Source organism: Protomyctophum bolini (assembly GCF_963924005.1).
Source record: "Protomyctophum bolini genome assembly, chromosome: 3".
Classification (NCBI taxonomy): Eukaryota; Metazoa; Chordata; class Actinopteri; order Myctophiformes; family Myctophidae; genus Protomyctophum; species Protomyctophum bolini.
The window spans coordinates 8,086,167-8,106,245 of record NC_137864.1 but is presented as its reverse complement, the minus strand read 5'-3'; the positions used below and the strand labels follow the sequence as shown (position 1 = coordinate 8,106,245).

Genomic DNA, 20,079 nt, shown 5'->3' with positions numbered 1-20,079 from the left:
AATGACCCTCAAATTAATGTGTTTTGTCCACTGACCCCCATGTGCCAGACCACTGATCCCCTGTTTTGTGTTGTTAAAATATTTTAAAAATAAGTGTCACGTAACCTTCACTTTTTTTGGGCTTGTTTAATAGACATAGGTTGCTTATTTCTCTTTCAAAATCTCAAAATCTGGCAACACTGAGAGAGAACTGAAGAAAGAAGTGGGAGGAGAGAAGAGAAGAAAGGGCATGGAAATGTGGCAGGAGGGAGGGGTTGATGTTTACCACAACCATATGCCATGGTACCACCTCAGGAACTATCTGTCTCTCCAAGTACTGTACCATAATAATAATAATAATAATAATAATACAGCAGCGTATACATGCCCTATCCTATTCAGCTATGCACAGTTAACACAGGAGGGAAATTAAATTCCTTGATTCCACACCCCCCATTCCTAAACCAATATTGCTGCTGCTGACAAAACCCTGTCTAATCTCACTAATCAGCACAACTGAACTGATATTTCTAATGCGATTAATCCGTTCTCAAATCTTCTATTAACAGCTAGGTGTACGTGCTGGCATGCCCATTTCAGCATGACTGGAGAGCCTAGTATTTCAACCAATTACTTGGTAAAAAGCATTACCTGTAGACAGTAATATTTCATTCCACTTCTCTTTTCACCTTTTTTGGATGACTACTCTGTCAGCAAAATTAATTTAGTCCCTTGTTAGTGCCGACTGCCGAATCTGGGTTGCACATGGTTTGTTGAGCTCCCTCTGGTGTTGTGGCTTGTGGGTGTGGACTTCATTGACATTAAGGAAGTATTTAGACAGGTACATGATGGGTATCTTGGTGGTGTATCGAATCATGTGGACCAGACCCATTGCAAGATGCTGTACTCTGTCGTCAAACCCTAAGCCATTCCAGCCTGTCAAAGTGGGCAAGGGTGAGGTGAGTTCGGGGAGAGAGGCCAAGACAAGTAGAAGCCTGACCAGTTTGTTTTGGGAGGTCTGGAGCCTTGTTTTAAGGGCCTTTGAGATGCTGTGGTACCACAAGGTGCACAGGCATAGTCAAATTAAGAAACCTTGTACGAGGGCTCGTCTTCAAGGTGTTTTTGTCGACCAGTGAGGAGATCCTGTATCTTGTTCTTTGTATTTGTATTTGGTTGACTTTTTTGATTGACCATTTTATCACCGGAAAGATTTGCCTCCAGGATGGAACCTAGGTAGATAATTTCCTCTTTGGAGTGGAGTACGTCGGATGTTCTGAATTCGTACCTTACCAGTGGTACACGTAACACAGGCCTAAAGACGTGTACATATATATATATACAAGTGAAGAACTTTAAATTTGATTAAACAAAAATCTTGTCTTAATACCACGTGGTGCAAGTTCTGAGCTTTTTGACTAGTATAAACAACAGCTGAAAGTTACCACATTAATTGTGGGTGTGTAGTGTGTTCCAATCAGTGGTGGTCAATTTCACAAGTTTTCAAATGTATAAAATTGTTTTGAAAATAGCAGATCTAAGAGCTTGTAGATTGCCTATTTTCAAAAGGCTGAAATGTAGGCCTAGGGCTGCAGTGAGTGGTTAGTGTATGTTTTGTAATAATAATCAATCTACAAAGTAACTTAAACTAATAACTAAAGCTGTACAAAATTGCAGTGTAGTAAAAGTATACAGTATTTGCCTCTCCTGAGATTTAGTGGAGTAGGCTATATTAGTATAAGTAAAAGTAGTGAACATTTGACATAGCCTACTCATATAATGTAATGTGAAAAAAAGAGTAAATATACTTACAATTACAACTGCCCACAATTAACAGCGTTAATTCACTCAGCTGCGTAGCAGTGCGTTCACCTGTCAAAATCAACAGTAGGCCTAAATAGCTGCTGTGAAAGGGGACGATTTAATCACACAAGTCTAAGGTGAAGTTAGCGAGAATGACCACAAGATGGCAATGTTGTTCAATATCCCGGGATGGTATCTAATTGCTCCTGATGTACTACTGGAGGCAGCTTTTAATTTCAGGCATTCCATTGAATATAAGTTCTAACTTGCGATCCAAATCGTCTTTAGTTTAAAATATAAGTCTAATATCACGCACACACACACACACACACACCCAGTATGACGCATTGACGCATAAGGTTGAGAAGCGACAAAGGAAAGGAAAGTTACTATATTCACCCAGGGTAACTGGACTAAGCTCAAGAACTTGTTTACAGCCAGGCCCTGCTCATAGAACATTTCATAGTAGGGGTTCAATGCCTTGTCCAAGGGCACTTCAGCGGTGGTAATTTTAACGTGCCGGTCCGGGGATACGAACTAGCGACCTTCCGATATCAAGACCGCTCCGCAAACCGTTCGGCCACCGCTGCCCTAAAGGGGCAGGGGGCGAGGTCACGTGCACGCATCTGCCTGGGTGATGGCAGACTGCTGGGCGAACGCTGGCGCTTTGGCATGGGGGGATTAGATCAACATATGGAATGAATTCTGTACTGGCCATATAAGGAGCGTGTCTTGAGTGTGCAGGGTTTGATGAGGTCAGATCAACATATGGAATGTCAGAACAGGTCAGCTCCATAATGGAGATTAAGGGTTTGAGGGTCCAGGTAGGGCCGGGCCTGTTGAGAACTCTAGTATTCGCCGGCTGCACTAATAACTTTGGGGCAGGCCCGTCTAGAGTTTAAATGGACAGGTATCAGTCAAAAGGGAGACATCGAAGAGGAAGGATGGATGGGGAAGGATCAACATATGGAATGTCAGAACAGGACAGCTACATATATGGATATCTAAGGGTTTGAGGTCAGATGTAGAGTTGCTGGCCATTCCCATCAGGACACGCCCCCTCATCTAGACTGAGGCCCCATTCACACTGGCAGACAAATCCAGCCTGAATCAGATCTGTGCTAACCTGACGCTGCCAGATCCAATAAGCTGTTAAACAAATTTGTGTAGCAAGCTTTTTGGATCTGGCAGCGTCAGGTTAGATCTGTGCCACATCGAGATTGAAATCCGATTGGTTTAAAATTAGTCCAACATGTCACATGACTCATTTGAACAAATCAGATTCCAATCTAAATGTGGCTCAGATCTGGTTAAGGCCGGATTTGGCTGCCAGTGTAAATGGGGCCTGAGAAGTGGCAAAACATTGAGCAGCATGGAGTGTTGGAGTTTGGAAGCGCTCGTTAAAAAACACTCAACCTCCCCGCGTACCACCTGTTTCTAAATGTCACATAATACAGGAGGCAGCAAAATGTTGTGATATTGAAAACAAGCACTTCCAAACTCTGACACTCAAATGCAGGGCATTTCTTGACAGAAAGTAGCTCATAATGTTTCTATGGTGGATTTTCATGAAACAAAAACTTAGATAGATAGAAAGAAGATAATTCAAGCTTTTCGTTCAGCTGCAATGTTGGTGAGTTTAACATTGTTTAATGCAATCAGACAGGACCTTTCTGTATGAAGGCTGGGCTGTCAAGGCCAGAAAGTCGTTTTTGGCCACTCAGTGGGCGTTCCCGCATAACTTCCAGGTACGATGATGTCATGCGCATACCCTCTATAGATGACACGAGGAATGACCATATATGGTCATGCCTGGGGTGACGAACTAACTACTGACGAGAAATGCACATTTTCATAGTAAATGCGACTTGCAGTCGCAGTAATTTGAATAACTAGTAGTATTAGTACAAATGACCTTTTAGGTCAAAGGTTTGGTAACATTCATTTATAGTATAGTGTTTTACCCCCTGTTGTGATATGATCACATACACAGCCCACTGGCACACCCTGCCGGCACACACCTGTCTTACAACACCCACCAGTCTCAAAGCCATGCTTAGCAGCCCCATTTTATATTTTACAATGTGCCAATAAACAAAACTAAATCTCCCACAAACACACAAGAGGACAGCCGGTTGTGTATTGTAAATGTGATTCATCTTTATTCCATGTCTCTAGCTCGTGATCAGTTACATAAAAACCCTCCATCTTTGTTATTCCTTCATTTATTTTTCTGTGTCGTAAGCTAACAGAGCCATGTGCTGGCCCTGCTGTGACTCCTCCACACGCGCAGGGGTTTAGACGGCTGCATACTCTCTCCCCCCGATCAGTTCCCACACACACAACTCCCCCCACAGTCCACCATCAACACCATCGCAAACCATATCAATGTCCTGAAGAAAACAATCACTTTACTTCCCTGAGAAAGGGTTTAACCACGTTCAACCTGGCATCCCTACTTTAGGCATGTCGAATACTCGACCTACACGCTCACAATGCGTATCAATTACACACCCTATGAGGCCTTGAATTCATTGACATTTTTAGTTTTTGTCACATTCCGGAGCCAAAAATATGATGGCCTGCCATGTCTGTTATGACTCTTCCAGTCTCCTACCACATGTCTATTATTATTGTGATGATTTGAATTTCGTTGTTATTTTTCATGTCATGATTATGAATTGAATACCCAAGATCTGAATGGAAACAAGACCGCAATGACTTTTTCCCCCCTTTTTTCGGTGATATCCTTTTAGACTGTTTGACTATACTCTGTACTGTTTCTGCCTAATAAAGTATTCAATCAATCAATCAATCAATCAATCAATCAATCAATCAATCAATCACTAAGACTCCAACTGACTGATGACCCGGTCATCAAATTATCGGCTCGGGAATGCAACAAAACCAAAAAAAAATCTCCATGGCTTCATGGTGTGTGTATAATCGATAGAAAATAAGTCATTTATTGGGCGAACTAGTGCTTTTAGTGGTTAAGTATTTCCAGGAAGTAAAAGGCCAGAAGCACCTCCTTCTATGATAATCAGAGATGATGTCATGGGTCAACTGAGGGGGAAAATACCATCTGATTTGGGGGGGAAGAAATACACCTTCTTAGTGTTCTGAGTTTTGGTACAGGTCAGGAGGTTTTTTCGAGAACATAAAATCCACACACACACACTTCATCGTGTCACACGTCATGTTTGTACGTGTCGGAGGGGGCCATCCCGCGTTGACCCCCCCGTTTAGCCTTCATTTAAAAAAACAAACAAACAAAACTAAGGAAAAAACAATCAACAGTGATGTCACATGTCAACAGTGATGTCACATGTCAGCTTAAGTGTGCGTGCCTGTGTGTCTGTGTCTGTATGTTTTGTTTGTGTGTGCATACAAGCGCACAAAGAGTGTGTTATGGTCTGGTCAGTGCTTTAGCAGACACTCTATTAAGGTGGTCAGTCACATGTGTTACTGGCTGCGTCGTGGGAGCAGAGGAGGAGGTGGTGAGGAGGAGGAGAGGAGAGGAGGAGCAGGGAGGAGGAGAACAGGTGAGGCGGCAGCAGCGTCTTCTTCATTCCTTCACACGATTCCTTCACATGATGCGGAGGCCCTGGATAGAAGTTTCTAGACTCTGGTGGATACAAAAACACAGTATAATTATGAATGATTCGTGACAATATTTTTTTTTTATTGCCAGGGCAGCTATGTGTACTCTTAAACCAAACCAAACCAACCAACCAACAATAATATATCACACTCGTGTGACGAGAGGGGCGCTCTTATCATCATTAGGGAATAATTCTTATTGATAACGAGCACCTTATCGATCAGGCTTATCGAGACTGTTTCTTACCGAGCCCACTATCGAGCATTTTCTATTATTTGGTGGAAAGACGGGAGACAACAATAATGTCTGAACAGAACCAGCATCTTTTACTACGGCCTTCAAATACAGTACTTTTCTAACAGACGGAAGGCAATTGACCTTTTTACTTTTGATTCGATTAATTCTTTGTCTTGATTGTTTAAACATGATGCCATGGGCCGCTATGCTCGATAACAGGCTTGATAAGCACAAAGCTTATGGACACCGGGTACTCGATAAGCTTGTTATCGGGTTCTGAGCTCCATCCCTAATAATCCTACATCACATTCCGTGCTCAGCCAATCAGCTGAGCACATTTCATGCTCATGCACACATAAAGCTGTCCATGGGAGGGGCTAGTGCCCAGTTAGACCAGAAACTCTTTTATATAGCAACGAGTTCAAAGCTTTTCAGTATTTAGAAGGCGTTTGTAGAATCGACCTCAGGTCTAAAAGGGGTTAATAAGGCAGAGTGTTTGTGAGCCGTACACCCTTATAAAAAGGTCTGTACCTTCAAGTCCCAAATAGTCATGGCTCCATCGATGCCTGTGGTGCAGAACTTGTGACAGTCCCTCTTGTCTCCCTCGTAGATAGACACTTGGCTGGATAAAAAACAAATACAAAAGGGGAACTGAAGGTGTGAGACTTCTAGAGCAGTTAGTTCTAAAACCTTTTTGTGCCAAGGAACCCCAGATGTATTTGGCTGCGGACCCCCATCTCAAAAATATGTTGTACCAGTGAAAAATAACACACACACACACACACACCACTGATTTACACACACCAAATTTCTCCTAGATCTTCTGTGCATGACACTAGCACACACATACACACACACACACACACACACACACACACACACACACACACACACACACACACACACACACACACACACACACACGTTTGTTTAAATCATGTTTCAAGCACGATTAAGGTACTCTTCAGCTATAGATTTTGATTTTTGTAAGTGGGATATTTAAAAAAGGAGATACACTACGCTTTGAATGAGTGTTGTTACCAAACTTATTTCCCTGCCCTCGATATACAGTGTAGTCAAATAGTGCCTTTTCAAAGGAGTTCACTTGCTAAATATTAAATAATAATCATTGCAGTGACAGTGCAACAGTATCTCACAGTTTCTCATGGAAACTCAAGCTGGCTGTGGAGACTCCTGACTAGGGGTGGGTCCCGAACCTCGGGACCAATCCGGTACCGAACCGAACATGCTCGAGTACCGAGTACCCATTACAATAATTCAATTTCGGTTCTCTCTATCGGTTCCTGGGTGACACCCTGCACGCACGCACATAAAACAGCTGATTATAATCAGATCATTTTACTCTGAGAGCCAGCAACAGAATGGACCGTGGTAATCGCTTCCTATTGTTGCGTTGTCACACGTCTAATAACAACAACACGGAACAATAGACTCTTAACGATCCTCGGCCATTGAAATGTTAATGCTTAAGACTGGAGCGCACGTAGACACATACATGTCCCGACCCAAACATTGAGGAGCTAAAGTAAACGTGACGTTGTTGTGATTAAACATAATGTGCCACGAAAAATAGCTGTCCAAAATAGCTGTCCATAGATGTCCAAACATGATCGCCGTCACAGTCGCAATACTTTTCATTTGTGTGGTACTTTTATATTGATTTAACTGTAACAGAAAGTTCTATCCAGACTATCGACAGTCCCATCTCCCAGTCACGGAGCTGGGACTGACAGTACACACAGAGACGAGAGAGCAGCAGCACCAGCTTAGCTAGAAGCCAGGTGTTGCCAGTATAACTCTATGGCAGAAACAAGCCACCTAGGTCTATACAAAATAAGACAAAAAGAAGCAACACTGGTCGTTTCTGGCCAGTGTTGCCAAATAAGCGATTAGTAAGTAATTTAATTTAATTTAATTTATAAGCGATTTGGGGATTATTTTTGTAGATTGAAAAAATATTGGGGGTCCTTTGCTCTTGGCATGAAAATGTTTGAGAACCACTGCTCTAAAACAATATTAGACAAAGTTTGAGCCACAAACACATTGCTCTCTCTCTTCTCCTTTTGTATAAATTAAATAGGCCTATTCATGATTCTGCTTATAGAGAAGTAGCCTATGTTAGTTTGTTTTATGGAAACAGTTGTTTGTGTTGAATGTGCTAATTGCACAGAATTATTCAAAAGAGAGAAAATGGGCAAGCCATAAAAAATGCACATTGCACTTGTGTTTTCATACGTCATGTGGAAAAAAGGTAAATAAAAAAAGTAACATTAATGTTGTCAAACCTGATCAGAGCATCTCTACAATACAGCGTTTTCTTTCAGTTCATCATTGAATTTAGACCAAAAAAGGTTTTGCGATTAATTGCCTGACAGCACTAACATACACATTACCTGACATTGAGCTTTTTTGTTAAACATTTGACCTCTTTTATATCATTTTGGAACCGAAATAGGGAACCGTTAAGAACCGGAATCGATAAGCAGAACCGGAATCGGTACCGGACTCGAAAAAATCCTAACGATACCCATCCCTACTCCTGACCAACTTGAACTGAATTAGTGAGGGAAGGCGTGAGGGTGGACTGAAGGACACAAGGGAAGAGAACATGTAGTGATGAAATGCATTTGCCTTTTCAGATAACAAGGCTGATTCACAGAACAGCAGCTGCAGTGCCTATTTGAGGAAAGCATTATTGCATTACATGACTCAAGTCTCAATCATTCGTTCATACCACCCTACGGGTTATTCAACCATGACAAATGTGAGTTGGGTACAACCATTATTGTCTACGCAAAAAAACAGTCTGTACTCATACTCTAGTCACCATTCAAATGATGTCATGTTATGTTAATGTTCAGCGGAGCGTCAGCTTCCATTGTGGCAAATTACACTTCATTGTTTCTCCTGAAGCTTTTTATCAGTTACCGTAAGCTCAAGTGTGTGATATGGCCCAGGCGGTGGCGTAACCGTCTGGGCACCCGACTGGTAATCCAGTCGCAGTGTGCCGCGGGTTCGACTTCCGAGCCCGACGCGGTCTTTACTGCATGTCTTCCCCCATTTCCTGTCAGCCTACTGTCTGTCCCTTCAAAAAACCAATAAAAGGCGTAAGCCGCAAAAAATATCTTAAAAAAAAAAAGAAAAGTGTGTGATATGTAGCACAGGGAAGGATAATTAAATGGCCTCAATGACACATATTCATTTATCAAGCCTGGCTATTTAAATTGCTTTTTTAATTTGAAAACAAAGAATTATTACAACCTCCACTCCCTGAACCTGACACTTTGTGCCAGGGCTTCCTTCTAAATGAGATTACCATCTCAATGAGACTGGTTAAATAAATAAAAACTGGTTTTATTTCAAGGCACACATTATTATTGGCCTTATAAGGATCTTTTTGTGCTCAGGCAGCATACCTTGACTTAGGAGCTAGCAAAGTAACTAGAAAATAGAGAATTTCCCCCCTAACTAACTTCTGCAATGGCAGAACTGAACATATCCCCTACATTCTTACCCTAAACGCAACAACACCAACAATCCTGAAAACTGATCTGTTGTGTCTTATGTGATGCCGTTTCGGTACAGTGTAAATGGTAAATGGTGCATTTATATAGCGTCTTGGCTTTACATAGATTGTGCATAACATTCAACCATTCACACATACACCAATGACGGAGGAAACTCAGAAGTACACTTAGACTCTGGGGGAGCCCAGGAATACACACTGGGATGCCCCAGTGTGTATTCTTAGTAGTTGGTCAGAAGTGACCATTTTGGAAGTGGGTTGTACATTCGACCACAGCCTGGAAGAGGCATTCCTTACTAAAGTACCAATGTCTTAAAGATGGCCATGCCGTGGTTTTTGTACTTGTTTTGTATGTGTCTATGGAGTTGAAATATGCTTTCCCTGGGTATTTTTGGTTTCTTCCTGAAAGCATCCAGACAGTGTATTACTCGTTTTAAACTAATCACCATACTAAAATATGTATATAGGTTGTGAACAGGTTAGTTAGAGATAAGCTTTGATTGATTGATTGAAATATTTATTAACAGTTTGCAGAATTACAGTACATTTCAAGCACAAACTCAATACAAAGACTGTTAACTGTGAGTGGACGACCCAATTAAGCATTACACTTGTTTACAACAGGGTCCACTTTGTTCAATTCATCAAAACAATTAGAGACGTACAAATAGACACTTCTATATATAGTTAAAGAACAGAACAGGAATTCATCATAAAGGAAGCAAAAAGAGTGTGTGTGTGTGTGTTTCTGCTCCCCCCAGGGTCCAGATAGGGGACAGGATAGCTTGGGAATGACATAGTTCCATGTATAGGAGGAGAGCTTTGGGGAAATAAGGAGCGTTGTTCATGGCCCCGCTCCTATAAGCTTACAACAACCACCCCCCCACCCCTGTTCAAGGCTTCTGTTAACTTCCAACGTGTGTGTGTGTGTGTGTGTGTGTGTGTGTGTGTGTGTGTGTGTGTGTATAAATGTTCATGACTATTCATGAGCTATGCATGAGCTATGCATGAATGTCTGTGCGCAAATTGTCTGCGTACCCGAGTGTGTGTGTGTGTGTGTGTGTGTGTGTGTGTGTTCTTACGTGATGCTGTTCTGGTGCAGTGTGTCCAGGGCAGTGTTGCGGTCCTCGGTCGTGGCTCTCTTGTCCATGTTCCTGAAGCGCTCCATGGCAGAGATGTTCCTCTGGATGCTCTGCTTGGGGAGGTCCAGCTTCGACTCGAACGTCAGCGCCCCTCCGTCGTCGCAGCGGAACAGCATGGGGCAGCAGTCGTGGCCCTGCACGCACGCACACACGCACACACACACGCACACGCACATTTGAAATGTTTATTTATGTCCACATAATGAGAAGTACAGGAATACCTTGTTACTGTACAAAGGACATAAACACTGCCAGTGCAGTTTGACAGTGGGAGAGCAGCCAGTTACAACGTGCATGGACGGCAAAGCATCGTTACATACAGTACAGCTGACATGTCGGACACAGGGCAGCAGACATAAATCATGGATAAAGGAAACAACGCCTCCTCCAAATTGAGCGGCTTCCTATAATGGCTGAAACTGAGCAATACCTCGCTAACTGCTTGGCTCTCCTTTTGGAAAGGCCGGCCATTTGTAAGCCCCTCACAACCAACTTATGCACATGCCCTAGGCTGCCAAAGATAAAAACTAAAAGTTTACATCTGTAGCCTAGCTGTGAGATGGTACACACACACACACACACACACACATACAAAACGTAGGGCTGCAACTGTCGATTATTTTCTTTTTTCATCTGTGACCTTTTCGATTCATCGAGAAGCGTCGTTTTAAATTACTTTATATATTTATTGTATTTATATATCAACGAATCAATTAACGCCGTGAGCATTATTCTATACTTCATCACACATGATTTCAACTGTTTGTTGAAATGTTTAACATGTTTTCGACATTTAGAAAATAGGGATTGATTATTAATGCATTATTAAATGATCGATTAGTGTTCTTACCGCCGCCACCACACTGTTCTCTGACACAAAGATGACATTGAGGAGAGGGAGGAACTCCGTCTTCAGCTGAGAAGGACTGAACACACAGATAATATGTTACAACTTTGATTTAGATTGACAAGAATGTGTAGCCGTAGCCAGCTGCTCAATACATCAATCGTTATTCTACTCCACGTCAATGGAAATGTCATTAAATGGAATCATGTGTATATTTGCACATTTCACCAAGGCGTCAGTGATATTATACATGTGATGTCAATTTGCGATAAGAATGATGGAGTAACGTAAGTGGAACCTCTTAACAGGTTACCATTTCCTTAAGGGTTACAGGTTAAACACTTATCCACAAACATCGCTTCTTTGAATGTAAATGTAAGGCATTTGTACTTTATTTGCTATTTAATATGAGATGCCGTGTGTATTACATCCTTGTTGGGTGTGTGTTGTGTGTGTAATGTGTAGCATTACACAACAAACTATAATAATAGTATGCCTGCGCTATTATTTGAAGCCTATCCTACAATGAATAAATAATGATAATGCACGTTTTGTATTAAATTATTTTGCTATGTATGTTTGCCATATTTTGCTATGGCAAAGTATTGCGATATATACAAATGAATATATCGGATCGGAATGGAAAAAACCTGTATGGTTGCATCCCTAAATGACATGGCCAATAAGAGCTGGAGTGCTAATTGACAGTGGGATGTTCTTGAGGGTTGACTGAGCTACCTGGCAGTCTTGGAGCTGTCGACCACAGTGACAGTGCTGTCATGGCTGACCCAGGCCAGGCGATTCCCAGAGGCCGAGAAAGACACAGAGTGGACCCAGCCACCTCCACCTACAACACAGGTTAAAAGGCATTTAGACAGACACAGAGTGGACCCAGCCACCTCCACCTTAAAACACAGGTTAATGTGCCATTTCTGTGCCACTAGGTGGCAGCAGAGTGTAGGTATTGGTAAACCCTGCCAGGGTTTTTGCCTGCATTTGGTCACCTTCCTTTCCGGTTTCCCGGCCTGGAGACCACCATTGTAACGATCGGCTATTATTAGCGTTACCTCACGCCGTTTACCTTTCACCAGAAACGTCAACATGTCGGGACAAAATCAAAAATCACATCCGAACCTCAGATGACTCGTCAATACCACGGACAGCGCTCGTAGTTTCAGAGATACGAGGCATAGAAAATCCTACTTTGACTGGAGTTAAATGGGGGCTGTGTGCAAAGATCCTGGTGCTGGGGGTGATGGAGGCGTTGCCTAGCAACCGGACTAATGTTACTTAAAACCTGATTTTCTGCTAAACCACCAACCATGGTGCGGGCGGATATCATCCCATAGGGAGACCTCCGTTTATGCCACTCTCAGGGTGTTAAATAAAAAAGAAAGCAAAACACAGGGGTGCTGCCACCATTTTATAACAATGTGCACTGAGAAATGAACACTCTGGCTCCTAGGACGCAGAGTCATTAAAATAGCATTTTGGTATAAAAAAAAGAAAAAGTCCTGCTGTACAGTAAGCAAGCAGTGTTATCACTGTACATGGTTCAGTAATGAACTCTGGGCCGATGGCAATAATGGAGCCGGCAAAACAACTGTAGTAGTGTCTTACAGATTGTGGCTTTAACTTATGCCTGGTTTACACACACCAAATCGCTTCTACAGTAGATCTTCTGTGCATGACACTAGTGTACCCACACACACACACACACACACACACACACACACACACACACACGATGCTATCGTCACAAATCACTGCACATAACACAGATACTAACCTGCTCCTCCAAACTCTGCTAGCACAGCACCAAAGGGCATCTTGCTGCCCCAGGGAGTGGGACCGGGCTTCTCCTCAACCTCCTTGATGTAGGCTGAGAACACCCTGGAGGAGAAGAAGAGAGAGGGAAGGAAGGTGAGATCATGATGTCCTCCTGGTGGATTCTGTTGCTCTTTGTGGAAGAAAGACAACGAACTAACGGTGGTCTGTGAATTAACCCATTTAGGCCTGACGTCGAAATAAAAAAAACGTTCGCTCTGAAAGAATATATATTCAAAGATTTGTGCCGCATTTTCACAATATTAAAGTATAACATAATGCTTACCTGCATTTGAAGTCACAGGAGCCGGCGGCCAGCAGAATGTTGTTAGGGTGCCAGTCCAGACTGAGGATTGTGGAACGGATGGGCTTCTTGATGTGCTTACTCACCCACCTGATTACACACACACGGATACTGAAAGATTAATACACAGGTACGTTGATGTAGGCCCATGGCTATGTACAGTACAAACACATTGTCCCGATGACACACATTGTTAATGGCAACCTCCATGAAAGGTTCCTTGAGGAATGCGATGCACACCAGGGATGTAATCATCTCCCCCATACCCTCTCAGACTAAGCCCAGAAGCATCCAGTGGACTCTCTTCACCCAGCTAGAAGACCTTGAGTATGTTGATGACCTTGCTGCTCTTTTCCACCAACCACAATCACTTGCAAGAAAGGACTAACCGGACAGACAGATTCGACCAAACAGACCGGCCGGAACATGAACACCTTCAAAAACCAAGTGATGTGCATCAACTCAACAGCACACACACTCACCGATCATGGACGGTAAACCCTCTCGATTATGTCGAGGAGTTCACATATCTGGGAAGTCTCCTCAGTTAAGGACAATACATGCAGCAAGGACATCGGAATAAGGCTCGGGAGAGCTCGCAGCACTTTTGCAAGCCTTCAGACCATCTGGAAATCCAAGCAGTATAGTCTTAAAACCAAGCTCCAACTGTACAACAGCAATGTTAAAAATCAGTCCTGCTTTATGGCTCAGAATGCTGGCGAGTGGTTTGAGAGCGACATGAAAAAGATTAGTGCCTTCCACAATGGGTGTCTCCGGAAGATATGTTGCATCTTTGGCCAGAAAAGATCTCCAATGAACTGTACAGAAAGACGAACTGTCGCAATGTGGTGCTAGAAATCAAACACCACCGGCTCAGATGGCTCAGACATGTTTCCGTATGTGGACCAGGACTGAATTCCTAAAGTAGCCTCGAGATGGACCCCACCTGGAAAGAGGAGAACTGTGACCTCAAAACTGAAGATGGCAAACCTAACATGGGGCGAGGCACAACAGGACCAGATGGAAGCAGATACGTAGTCACAGCCTTATGTTCCACATGTTATGAAGAGGATTAACAGGGTTAGGTACAGCCACACAGTTAAGCTTTATATTAGGCATTTCTAACCTTTTTAAGCTCACGGTAGCCTACATGCTACCATCAAAGCTGTGTTGTTGTTTACTAGTCTCACATGCAGTGTGCAGTCACTGCAGTGATGTTTCCGTTCCTTGTAATGTCCGTTTTAGAGCACTGGGGGGAGAACTGACAGCTCGGGGCATTTAAGTAGCAGCAAAATAAAGCACCAAAATCTTCAGTCCGGTAAGTACCAGTAGGCTAGCCTAAAAGAGCCCAATGCTCTTCTGGGCATAGAGGGACGGAGCAAACTAGTTACTGCACTGTTATTGGTTTAGCGAAATACAATTATTATTATTATTACTTTGAATTATTTTATTTACCGCAGTAGCAGGCATGATACATTTGCATTTCAGGCCTTCATCAGCAGTCATCCCTTAATCAATTGACAGTAGAGCACGCTCTGCTCGGGCGTTTAACCACAGTAAACATTATTTTATACTTTAGCTGTTGAAAAATAGCAGAAATACAAGAAAGACCTGCTATTTTTGATAAATCGTGAAAACGTGCAAATCTTTGAATATACGTAGATTCTTTCACAGTGAATGTTTTTAACTCAAATATTTACTTCTGGGGGGGGGGGTCCCTGGAACAAAATATTTTGATGAGGGTCGCCGGCCAAATACAAACAATTCTGGGGGTCCTTGACATGAAATTGCTTGAGAACCACTGACATAGAAAACTAGTTAAAGAAGACCTTTTTTCTTATTTCTTTTTAATCAGCCTCAGATCTCACCAGTCATTCTCAGACTCAAAGTAGCACACGGAGATGAGCCTCGCGCCGCTGCCCACTGCAAACTTGTTCTCCAGCGGGGACCATTTGACGAACGTGGCAGCACGGTTGATCCTGAGGATGACCAGGGTGGGCTTCCAGACGCCTTCCTTCTGAGACCACACGTAGGCATTACGGTCCGCCCCGCACGTCACTATACGGTCGCTTTTAGGAGCCCAGTCGATACCTGCGATACAGAGAGAAGACCACAATCAACTCGACGGTAATTACGTTGGTTAATGAGCAACTATCACAACGCTGGTTGAGCCATACGAGTTTAATATCACTGCTGTCAGAGCAGAAACCTCTTATCTCCATATTTTTTTCCCTTTCATCTGTGTTCTTTCATGAATGAATGCCCTACTTGATCATACTACAACTTCACACAAAAGCATCAACACTAGCAGATCCACAAGCTCCAAGCTTGAATCCTGTAAAGTATAACAGTTTGGGACATATGAGGTTTCGACACAAAAGGGACGATATACTTCATGACCTCAATCACACAGAGCCCTGCCCCGACACAATTATCACGAGACATCTCTAGGGCAGCGCCTCCCTTTTCTGCTTTTTATGGTAGGTAGTACAGGAGAGAGTAGGGCTGTGGAAGCAATCACTGCACGGCCACAAAACTGCCAGTGTCATGGAATACCAACCACTGTAATAGCACTTCTTTTTTTTTTACGGTGGCACTGAAAGAGGTTCTGTGTGTCTGTCCAGAGCTAATCTCTCAAGACAGATTCCGCCAAAAGCAGAATACATTCAATGCAAAATTGTGTGTGCAAACTATCAGTAGATTCATGTAGAAGTCTAGTTTTGTTCACATCTTATGTTGTGTTCTACAATTTTAAATGGAATCCAAAAGGGAAGCACGCACATCTCAAACTATTGTACTGGTTCAGCTACAATTTGAAATATTTAACTTCATATTTGGGCACGGATTATGTCACCATTCAATCCATTTCACACTTTATTGTTTGGCAAAATATCTCAATCAACAAGGCAACAGTCTCCTCCTCCGGTTCCATCCTGTGACAGTGGGAAGTGGGAACAGAGCCTTTTCATTTTCACTCAATGGAGTGTTGACTTGCAAAACACTTGCTTACTTGTTACCATTCATAAAGATTATTTAGTACCGCATTATGCACTTGTACAACCCTGAGTGTTGATTTGACTCAACGACGTACAAATGTAACTCAAGGGTCCGTTTTGGTTACATTTGTACACTCTTGAGTTATGAATGGCTGTATTAAAACACTGAATATGTTGTGTGTACACACACACACACACACACACACACACACACACACACACACACACACACACACACACACACACACACACACACACACACACACACACACACACACACACACACACACACACACACACACACACACACACACACACACACAGTTTTTTGTCAGGATTATTGTGGCCAAAATAATCATGACAATCAAAATATGCTTAAAACTCTTAAAATGCCACTTTTGTTTAACCAACATTCATGTTCCAGGGGGAACAATAGCCAAAAGTATCAGATCTACAAACTCACAACGCATCGTATTCTTGTGAGCTTGTAATGTGCCGATCATAGTGATTATTGTCCCATCGCTACTACTGAGTAGACAGATGGTTTATGGCAGCGATTTCCAACCTGTGGGCCGTGAGGATATTGCAAGTGGGCCCCCAAATAATTGGCAAAACAGCAACAGTTTTGATGATAATATAATATTCGTATTACAAACATTAATGTAAAGAAATATCATGGTATGTATTTCTTTAAAGCCTTGATATATATATATATATATATATATATATATATATATATATATACATACATATATATATATACACTATATATATATATATATATATTGATGAATAGGAAATTGAATTATACATTGATTCAAGCCGGAACACAATCAATTGATTGCTCAGTAAAATTAACATGCTGTGAAAATCCACACAGGTGCTTTGTTAAGTGGTCCTGATAAAGGTTGGTAACCAGTGCCACTTGTCTAGTATGGATAAACACTACCAAAGTCTTAACATGATAATAATACATGTTATGTATAAATCTCAGCACATGTATACTGTATCTCCGTGTGACTGTTATTGTCTCATCGCCCAATGACATGGCAGGTAGTTACAAGAGCATAAAGCGTTCATTTGTCAAATATCTGGTCTACATCCAACCAAGTATTAAGTGGTCCAACTTGTCATTATGAACTGCAAAAGCATGCATCTTTGCATGCGAGCAAGAGACCAAATTTCTACAACAAAACGTAACCCTAAACTATTAACATGCTCTACCATACAAGTTGGTTAAAAAAAAACATTTATTCATTAAAATAATTGCAATGTAAAAACATTTGGTTGACTGTATAGTATACCTGTTATATGTCCATTATGCTCCTTCAACTCATGAGTCTTCACCCACTGGTTTCCACTCTTCTTGTAGATATGAACTTCATGGTTATTGGGACTGATGGCGAGTTCTGCAGATATGTGGAAAGAATATATAGTGTTAGGGATTAGTGGTGCAACAGTTAATCCATTATCTTCTTAGCAATTGTTCCACTGATTACGTTTTTGATTCATCTAAAATAACCTTTTCAGAATCCTATACTCAAATTGGATTAAGGGAGGACTGGCAGGCGGGCGGACCACGCCATCACGCTTATGTCACCATGACTCAGCCATAACATAGAGGCCCAAAATCTAGATGTGAGGCCCCCGAACCTTTGGAAGTTTGGATGATAAAAACGTATATAAACAAATAAATTGACCAATTAAATGTTATTTCATACAAGAGTGTTGTGCACAAATATCAAAGATAGCCAATGAATGTACAAGCTTGCGAGTATATCCCCTGGACATAACGCTAGTATGTCACAGGGCCCTACTCTCAATCCAAGCCTTGATGCATTGTATAAATGGGTCCCTTTTGTTTTAATAGTCTTTGGTGTGACCTGACCAGGGAATCAAATCCCCAACCTCCCAGACTCAGACGGACGCTCGAACCACACGTATACATACACTCTTGGGTTAATTTAATACTGAGGATTTTACTGTGTGTACAGGGAAATACCATTGGCAACAAACACCACAAGTGAGAAGAAATGTTGTCTTACGTGTCCTGTCATGATTCCACGCGTGGCAGGTGATGGGCTCTAACAGAAACTGGTGTAGAGACATGTCGCCTGGGTGTGGCCCTTCTGTGACACTGTTATGACAATGACACAAACCAAACCATGAACTCTGGAGTGTGTGTGGCTTTCACATAATCAGCCCTCTATTACACATCCATTAACCTCAGGCCATCTTAAGAGTCACCCATTTGTCTTGTAGTCCACAGGAATACTTTAATTACAACTGTACTTATCTTAAATACGTTCAGTTTTGTTAGCAAAGCTTAGCTCAATGGTGACACAGCCATATCATAGATATAGACACTTGGATCCGCTGCTGTTTACAAGTTCAAGTTCAAACCAACTTAACTGACCAAACCGATGCTAACTTACACAGTGTTATTACCGGTACATTAGCTAGTGTTAACATTAGACATAGCATTGACTTAGTCAGTCAGTCTGTTACATAGTAATAGCTTGATAGCTATATGAAAATGTCTCATTCGAAGCAAAGACAATTCATATTACAAAGACAAGTATTATTGTCTCTATAGGCTATATTATAATTTTAGCAACGATGACGTGAAATATTCCCATACATACATTGCACAAATAATTTAAAGCCACCATCATCACTTCAACACTTACATTCACACATGAAAAAACACGTCGTTGATCAGGAGAAACCACGTTAAAATTAAATAAATCGGGTGTATTAATTTTCCCCGACATTCCTTCAAATCCAACAGATGCTACTAGCCGTTCGCATTCCGCTAGCACCGCATGCTAATGCTAACTTACCTTTAAACTCTGTAGTGTTTTTTTCCTCCTCCTGCTAGCCTAGCAGCGTTAGCTAACGAACTGGGACTTGGTAATGGTTGGTGGGACGTGAATTCGCGGACTCTGGTCAGTCGACACGAATTCTGTCCGGGCAGCGGTCAAGATGTCCAGCAGGAGACGGCCTCCGCCGGGTGCATTCGGTTTGGGTAGTTCGTTAGTAAAAAGAAAGATTGGAATGATATGCCTCCTCCTACTGCCGACACACACACAGCTAGCTTATTAGCATATTAGCATCAGGCTAGCTGTTACATTCAATTGAATAACCTTCTCTTTCGTCAGTCGTCTTCTTCTTTGGGGGTTTAACGTGAGACCACCAGACCAGAAGCCAGTATGGTGGCGTATTGCTGTCATCCACTGTTCGTTTGGGGGAATTACACACACAACGACTGAGGGGGAAACCATACAAATTCGAGAATATTTATATTATTTGACAATTTGGCCAATGTTTGACCAGTTTGTATAGTATAGTTTGGCTGATTACTATTTATGCAGGACCCACAGGCTGAGAAACACTGCTCTGCCTCTAATATACCGTAGGCGGTGGTTACATCATGCAACATGCAGCTTACAATACATGATGTGGCAACAATACATTGATTGCAGAATGGGTATACAGTCCAAGGAGAAGGTACAGGTCAGCACTAAGACTTGTTTACATCAGGGTCCTCCATTTTCAATTCATCAAAACATTTAAAGACATACAAATATACACATCTATGAAAAGGGAATATGTGTGTACGTACAGTATAGAAATAAATCACACCCGCGTGAAGTGAGGGGCGCTCTTATCATCATACATCATCATGACACAACACAACATCATCATCGTAACAACGTCTATTTGATCAGACACTATGACGTAAAATTGCCCATTCATTGTCAATGGGAATTTAATGTTTGTGTAAGACGAGAAT

The 20,079-nt window shown here is 42.1% G+C and overlaps 1 protein-coding gene across 1 annotated transcript; it reads right to left on the bottom strand.

Annotated features, from left to right (window-relative positions):
* Positions 1–3,914: 3,914 nt before the first annotated feature.
* On the bottom strand, positions 3,915–19,473 carry arpc1a (actin related protein 2/3 complex, subunit 1A). Its single transcript, XM_080759690.1, has 11 exons — positions 19,127–19,473; positions 18,329–18,420; positions 17,588–17,692; positions 15,156–15,378; positions 13,270–13,377; positions 12,946–13,049; positions 11,895–12,003; positions 11,160–11,235; positions 10,250–10,443; positions 6,152–6,242; positions 3,915–5,407 (listed from the first exon to the last, which is right to left on the bottom strand). Exons 2-11 carry the CDS (start codon positions 18,390–18,392, stop codon positions 5,369–5,371), a joined length of 1,113 nt encoding a protein of 370 aa, XP_080615816.1. The 5' UTR covers positions 18,393–18,420; positions 19,127–19,473; the 3' UTR covers positions 3,915–5,368.
* Positions 19,474–20,079: the final 606 nt, after the last annotated feature.